The sequence below is a fragment of the Cornus florida genome, unplaced genomic scaffold (genome assembly GCF_030987335.1).
Source record: "Cornus florida cultivar Cherokee Brave unplaced genomic scaffold, ASM3098733v1 CherokeeBrave_3.0.0_Hap2_Chr10, whole genome shotgun sequence".
Taxonomy (NCBI): domain Eukaryota; kingdom Viridiplantae; phylum Streptophyta; class Magnoliopsida; order Cornales; family Cornaceae; genus Cornus; species Cornus florida.
Genome location: NW_026775580.1, coordinates 55,655,078 through 55,662,937, shown reverse-complemented (window position 1 = coordinate 55,662,937; position 7,860 = coordinate 55,655,078). Strand labels below are relative to the sequence as shown.

General features: G+C 35.8%; 1 protein-coding gene and 1 pseudogene across 1 annotated transcript; one reads left to right on the top strand and one right to left on the bottom strand.

Annotated features, from left to right (window-relative positions):
* The first annotated feature begins 345 nt into the window (after nucleotides 1-345).
* On the top strand, nucleotides 346-1,113 carry LOC132279255 (defensin Ec-AMP-D2-like). Its single transcript, XM_059781187.1, has 2 exons — nucleotides 346-509; nucleotides 712-1,113. The coding sequence occupies exons 1-2, from the start codon at nucleotides 446-448 to the stop codon at nucleotides 879-881; spliced, it is 234 nt and encodes a 77-aa protein (XP_059637170.1). The 5' UTR covers nucleotides 346-445; the 3' UTR covers nucleotides 882-1,113.
* Nucleotides 1,114-1,634: 521 nt separating this feature from the next.
* On the bottom strand, nucleotides 1,635-2,954 carry LOC132279256 (probable glutathione S-transferase parA; annotated as a pseudogene).
* Between the last annotated feature and the right edge of the window lie 4,906 nt (nucleotides 2,955-7,860).

Below are 7,860 nucleotides of genomic sequence, written 5' to 3'. Positions count from 1 at the left end.
TTTGGAATTTGGATCAACTTTATTTTTCATTTATTTTTTGTTTTGTCTTATCTATATTTTTCTTATAACAAAAATGAAATTATTGAAATTGATTCTATTCTTTGTTATTGTTTTATTTATCTGTACAAGATTCTAATAATTATATTTTGAATATATATATATATATATATATATATATATATATATATATATATATATAATTTTATAGGCGTATCCCCGTCGCGTTCATGTCTTATTTTTTAAAAATTTACCATATGGTCCTATTCGTGTCGTGTCGTACTGGTGTCCCTGCTTCATATAGGCATATTCCTTCGTAATCAACCTTATATAAAGCAGCCACGCTATGCATGTATCAACTACCAAACACGTCCTCTCTTTGCATTCCAAACCCTCTCTCTCTCTCTCTCTCTCTCTCATCCTTGAGTTTGCAACTTCTCTCTCTAAGATGGAGCGTTCTGCGCGTTTGTTTTCTACTGTTTTTATTGTGATGCTACTTCTCGTAGCCACTGGTTCTCTCTCTCTCTCTCTTTCTTACTTTAGCCTGTGTTATTGCTAAAAAAATGGGGCATATATATAAGTCTTGTAAATTAAACAAATTTATTGAGTTTAATTAATTCTTATTTACAATTGCACATATGTAATACTAATTAAATTAAGCAAGTATATAGTTTGATTTAATTATTTGATTGGTGATGCATGTGTTAATTACAGAGATAGGTCCAATGGTTGCGGAAGGCAGGACATGCGAGTCTCAGAGCCACCGCTTCAAGGGAACATGCCTGAGGAAGAGCAACTGCGCCACTGTGTGCCAGACCGAGGGATTCCATGGTGGACACTGCAGGGGTTTCCGTCGTCGTTGCTTCTGCTCCAAACACTGCTAGTTAACTACCTGGCCAGTGCATGTGATCAAATGATGATTTCTCTCTCTCTCTCTCTCTATATATATATATATATGTCTGTCTTTCACTACTTGTGTGTCCAAATAATAACAATAATTCTGTCTTAAGTATGGCTTCTCTGCTTATTGTTTTTGATGGTTATCTTATGTAATATGTCACATTGTAGCGTTTTTTTCTTTGATGAATATGGTTTTTATAATCTTACTACTATAAATCTCTCCCTCTCTTTGTCTCTCTGTGTATGACATACACACAATTTTGTTTTGCAGTAGTCAAACGCAAAACAGAATACTAACAAGTAGCCCAATCAAAACTTGGAAAATAATCTTATATGAACAGCCCAGCCCATGAAACCAGAGTCACCATTATCAATGCCGATGACCAAAGAAAATTCTTTTGTTTTTTACTAAGCAATTCAACAGCCAAGGTTTATTACAGAGGTTAGTACAAAAATTAAGAAACAGTGATCACTCGCTACTTTATTTCATCATAAAAAAAAATAATAATAATAAAAAGAGGAAAAGTAAAATTAAGCATAAAATAGTAAAATAAAACCTTAAATATATTTAACAGAATTCGAGAGGACATCACTATGCATGATTTATAAATTGGCTAGTGATCTCTTGTAATTAAGGATTAGATGGAAGCAAATGAATTAAATTTATTATAAAACGTGTTAGGTAAAACATCAAATTTATAATAGAACAGAGTAGGGTGGAAGAAACTTTCCCCATGTCATTTTCATATCACTGTCTTTTAATATTTATGAAAGTACATCCATAAATTTGATACATGCCATATTTCACTATATATCACTAGCTATTTCTAACTAATTAAGCAATTCAGTATTACAACGATTTTAATACAAAAGTTATGAAACAGTAACCACTAGCTGTTTTATTTCACCCACCACGAAAGAAAGAAGGTAGGGAAAAAAAAGGGGGTAAAATTAAGCAAAGGACAACAATATAATAAGATCCCAAAATTCAAGAGATCAGCTCCTACAGAATGAGAGAGGACATTGATAATGCATCATTAGGTAAAGTCTTGAGGCATTTTAGGCATTAGATCAGCTGCTTATTTTATTCTATACCAAACATCTTCTTGAACTCCAACACAAAGCCATAGACCTTGTGAGGGTGAGGAAGAGACTTTGACACACTTTCTCTCTCCATGCATCTCTTAGCCCATGCGACAAGAACAGGACACTCTGCCTCAATACTGAAGTTTCCACAACTTTCATAGGAATAGAACCAGCTATAGAAAGGAACAAGCGCAACGTCCACCAACCCAATGGTCTCACCCCCAAAGTAGGGCTTATTTCCAAGCTCCTCTTCCAATGTCTTCAAGCATTCAACAAACTCCTCCTTTGCACCCTCTTGCTCTTTTCTTTTTCCCATCCACACCCTCTTCCAATGTCTTCAAGCATTCAACAAACTCCTCCTTTGCACCCTCTTGCTCTTTTCTTTTTCCCATCCACACCCTCTTCCTAATACTGTATATCTGTATAAATTCGAAAATCATTTAGAATTTGATAGTCCGACAATTCTGATCGTTTTGACGTGAGTGGTGAGCGTGGGCCCGCCACTAACATTCCCAATCATGGTTCATTAATTCTATACGTGTATATATGTGGATTATGTATGTGTGCATCTATTTATATGAGATGAAAGAGTAAATTTTGGTTATTTACCTTCTTGTCAATGTAATCAGCCCAAAACTTGGCTTGTGATCTTTTGTAGGGATCAGAGGGGAGCAAAGGAGACTTGTCATGCCATACTTCATCAATGTAGTTGAGGATGATGAGAGATTCAGTGATGGGTTTGCCATTATGAATCAGAACTGGAATCATTTTCTGAACCGGGTTCATTTCTAGAAGCAAAGAACTCTTGTCTCGCAAGTTCTCTTCTCGAGCTTCATATTTGATCCCCTTCTCAGCCAATGCAATTCTCACTCTCATCCCAAAAGAGCTTGGCCAGAATCTAACAGAACCACATTGTCTTGATCCATTTCAAATTTTGGGAAGCAGAAAAATGTGAATGTAGAGTGAGAAAGTAACACTTGATGTGGGGACAAAAGATGATGAGAATTATTTATAATAGTTTGGAGTTTATAAGATGTATTATTATTATTAGGATTGCTATGTTTCTTTCTCAAGATTTGATAACATAGACTAGTCAATTTTGTCGTTTGAACCAGACAATTTTATTCCTTTCACACACAAAACTTCGTTGAAAATTTTGCATCCATGCTTTTGGATATATCTCTGACTGATGTGGATGTACCAATGACACATCGGCATAGGCCACAAAATTCAAAGTTTTTATAGTATTATAAAATTTTAACAAAATCTGTTCATTAGTAATAACTTGTCTAATTATTGTTAATGTCAGGATAAAAATCCTCTCCATGCGCATCTCATTAGAAGGTGTCCAGTGGTAGGCCATTTGGCTGATGTGGCAAAGGTAGTAAAATGGGTAGGTACTGTAGTTTTTCTTATATCATTTATATACATACTTGTTTATAATACTCCGTATCTTCTACCCTTTCTGTACATAATGCATCATTTCAATTTCAATTTGAAATTCCCCCTAAAACGAAAATTGAGCTTGCCCCCAAAACTACCATATGTATATTGATTCTGAAATATCCCTCTCTCTAACATCCAAACTGAACTCCTTCATCAAGTGCAACCGAGAAACAAGGCAACCAAGACATAAAGATAAAGATTTTGGAGAAGAAGAAGCTGAATGAGGACGTTTTCTGAAAAGTAAAGGATCCCCTGTTCAAAGAAGCTCCGAGAAAGGGAATCTGATGTTTTCTGGAAGGCAAAGGATCTCCCTGTTCAAAGAAGCTCTAAGAAGGAGAGATTCCCCAAAAAAATTTCAATCCGGCGAAAAGCTGAAGCTCCGATCATCCAATCCGGCGAGAAGCTGAAGCTCCGATCATCCAGTCCGGCGTAATTTATACATCTTCTTTATGCACGTATTATTGCATCTTTCCAAAATCGTATTTGATTTTCAATTTTCAATTTCTCCCCAAAAGGAAAATTGACATTCCCTCAAAACTCTACTATATATATACAATGCCTGAAATACCGAATAGGAAATTCCTCTCTGAAATTTGAGATTTGGTAAAGAAACTCTCCCCAAAACTCTGTTATTTATGTTTATGTGTAAAAAACTTTCTTGGTGAAGGTCGAAAAGGCATAGCAAACAAAAGGAGATCTAGTCGGAAAAATCACCATATATTCCGGCAATAAGCTAAAATTTCTTAAAAGGAGAGATTCCCACAAATTATTTCTGATAGTCCGGCGAGAAGCTGAAGTTCCGATCATTATGAGTATTAGGTTGTTATTTTGAATTTATTGTAACTTTGATAAGTTATTGGAGTGCATATAGATTTCTCTCCCTCGTCAGAAACTCTCCCACCCTCAATTTCCTTCATTTTTTTCTTTTTCTTTTACCTTAAATTCAAGGCTTGATCTAGCCTTACCCTTTGTGAATTTGATAGTACTTCTTAAGGCAATGTTGGAGAGCTCGTTGAGGCCGTTATTTTGATCAGAGCAAAGTTCAATTTGGTCACTGACGAGGCTGCTTGATGTACGCCAAAATAATGTAGTGAATGTGCGGTTCAAGAAAAGCCTTTTGGGTCAAGTTTAAATTTATAAAGACCACTATCACCACTACTACTAACGTAGCAAGAGTGAGTAGGAATCGTCCCACGGGATTATACGTATTGGAATTTAACTTTGACTCTAGCGTATCATAAGATTTCAAAGAGATTTGATGAGATGATTAAACTACTTCAATTAATGAAAATACAATTAAAATTAAACGAAGTTGAGATAGGGATTTAAGAGATTCGAAGGGAGGACTTAGGGTGTTGGAATCACCACTAAGTTCATGCAATTAACCACTTGCTTTCCATTAATGGGGAATACATTGTTGTGAACAAAATGCGTCTACCAATTGCAATATTAAGCATGAACCATCTAATTTATGTATGAATTGTCTACCTAAACTAAGTATAGCACAACCCATCAATTTTAAGCATGACCCATCTAAGTAGCAACAATTGTAGCACACATCAATCTAGAGAATCATGGAATTTGCTGTTGTTGGTTTCCTTGATGGAGTCGCCACAACCAACAAAGCTTGAAGAGTTGTGAATTTAGGAGGTGGCTAAGTTTTACATTTAGAGAAAGCCACTACTACCTTTCTCTATATAAAATATAGATAGGGCGAGTAGGGATCGTCCCAAGGGATTTGATGGTGTATCGAATTGTGAAACTATGGTAATTAGGGTTAGTAGGTCGAGTGATCATACAATTGATTGGTTGGTTGATTATACTAAATAAGCTAAACTATAATAAAGCAATGCAATAAGATAAAGAGTAAGTAAGAAGGAAAGGTCTTGGGGTGTAGAGATCACCACCAAACAATACTATTCCAAACCATAATCAAGTGACTAATGAGGGAAATGAATGTGTTGCATCAATGTTGTGTGTGTAAAAGACATTCAATTGGTAAGGGTGACTCAACAAGTGCAAATTGTCTCAATCAACATGTGTGAGGCCACAATACATCTATTGGTAGAGGAATATATTGTCTAAACATCATGTGAAGATAACAAAATAACAATTCAAGTCATTGAACCTTTCATTAAGCTCGTAGTCCAAGCAATCCATAAGGATGATTTAGTTAAACATGCATTATCTAAACATCATGTGAGAGGTACAAAATATCTATTGGGAGAGGAATAAATTGTCTAAACACATGTGAAAGATACAACATATCATAACTAGTCAAAATTCCATTACACCACAGTATTAGAGCATATGCTTCTTGCATTCAAAAGCATGGAACATCAAAGAACAAGCATGAATTGTTTCCCCAACTAACACTACACTACTTAAAAGAGAAGTACAATCCATCAAGGAATAAGTATGAACCATCTAGAGACATAACAAGAGCATTACATTAAGAACTTCATATTTTGATAATCTCAAGATTAAAGGCATTAATACACATAGACATGCATCAATAACATTAAATCTAGAGGTGAGCATCTACTCTAGCATACATAGACATATAGATAGAGAAAATGATCAATTAGAAGCATTAATCCATAGATATCAATGAATAATTAAGATCTTCATAAGTTCAAGAGTCAAAATATGCATTACAACACAAATCCCTCAAAATTACACAAGATTAGGAAAAGAAAGCATGTTTGGGGCTAACTCTAGCCCCAAAAGGATGTCTAGCCACTCATGATGATGAAGCTCCAACCCTCAAGGGCTAAATCCATGGTGAAAATCTGCTCCTTGATGATGAAGGTCTCCTCCAAAGGATGCTCTAGCTTCCTCCCTTCTTCCTCTCCAAGAATAGCCTCCAAGATGATTTTTAATGTGTGACAAGAGACTCCCTCAAAAAGTGTATCATATTCCTTATATAGGTAGGTCAAATACACCCCATGATGAGCTGTGGTCGTGCAAGGCATATTCTCCAATCGTTGGATGAAGGACGGAATAAATGAGTTGGACTTTAACTTTTTCTCGCTGGAGGAAGTTCGATCGATCGAACCTTAACTTGGATCGATCGAAAATGGGTTCGATCGATCGAACTGCATCTTGGATCGATCGAAGTGGTCTGACTCCTTCGGATAATGAAAAGGCTGGGATATTTTTAAGTTATTTATGGGGAAAAAGACAAAAGTGGTTGGTAGGCATACAGCTGTGGATAAGATCAATCATTTGAATAGGATAAACTAGGGTTCGATCGATCGAAGGTGATGTTTGATCGATCGAACTTGGAATTTCAGCAAAGGCCAAGGTTGGATCTATCGAGAAGTACTGTGATCGATCATAGATGTTCGATCGATCGAACTCTAAGTTGGATCGATCGAACTTTTCAGTTGCACAACTTGATTCCTTTTTGCTCCTTTCTTTCTCCACTTTGCTCCCTCCTTTGGTTTATCTCAGGATTGCTTCAATTAAGCTCTTATTTGGCTGAGTTAGCTCAATTTTGGGATTAGTGCCTGAAAATATAAATAATACGTAATAAGTCTAAAACGGCAAAGTAAGATAGATAAAGGTACTAGAATGCTTAAGCTTAACAGGTTTAAATGCGCACTTTTCAGTGCTCATCACACCCCCAAACTTAAATAATGCTAGTCCATAGCAATGAACTAAGAAGTAAAGGAATGAAATAAACAACTATACAAGTATAAACTGGAAAGCAATTAAAATGATAACACCATTTTCGTAAGGAACACGATTACATTTAGCGTATGCAACAAGCCTTTTAAACTCCTAGGTTACCCCTAGTGGACGAGTAAAGTCTCGTGAGGGTTTCCAGAAATGGTACCCACAAACATTAAGCTCATTTTTTTAAAAGAGGCACCAATATTGCAAACAAGCATTGGGAGAAAACTACCTCAAGTATGCAATTTTTCAACCGTTTCTAAGCAATCTCCCAAAATTTCAATATCAAGCAAGCAAATATGGTCCTCCACATATCAAGAAAATAATCATGAAAATCGAAACAAGTCTAGAATCCATGTGAGAGGTCCGGCATCAAGTGTGTTGCTATCTTAGTCAACTAGAGAAGTAATCACATCCTTACCCTCAAACTAGCACACAAATCTAGTACCGATCATCAAGATAAGAGAGTGGACCTTTTATTAAAACTTTATTGTTCTAGGTGCGCTTATTCTTTTCACTCATTTTCTTCTTCTTTTTTCTTTTTTTTATTGAGGATCAAAGATGGAAATATTGTGCAATGTATTGATCTCTTAAGCTTTTTAGAAGATTCATGTAGCGAGCTTTAGGTCAATGACTCCCAAACCAGATGGCTTTAGGGCATTAAGTGTTAAGATACCCCAACGGACTTACAAACTCAAATCAACTAGGCTATAAATCAAGACAACAACCATCTAATCATTTCCCACTTCTCGC

Excerpts from the sequence above, each read along its gene's own strand:
- LOC132279255 (XM_059781187.1), top strand. The coding sequence starts at position 446 with ATGGAGCGTTCTGCGCGTTTGTTTTCTACTGTTTTTATTGTGATGCTA. Across the intron at positions 510-711 it reads GCTACTTCTCGTAGCCACTG|AGATAGGTCCAATGGTTGCG; the intron begins GTTCTCTCTCTC and ends TGTTAATTACAG.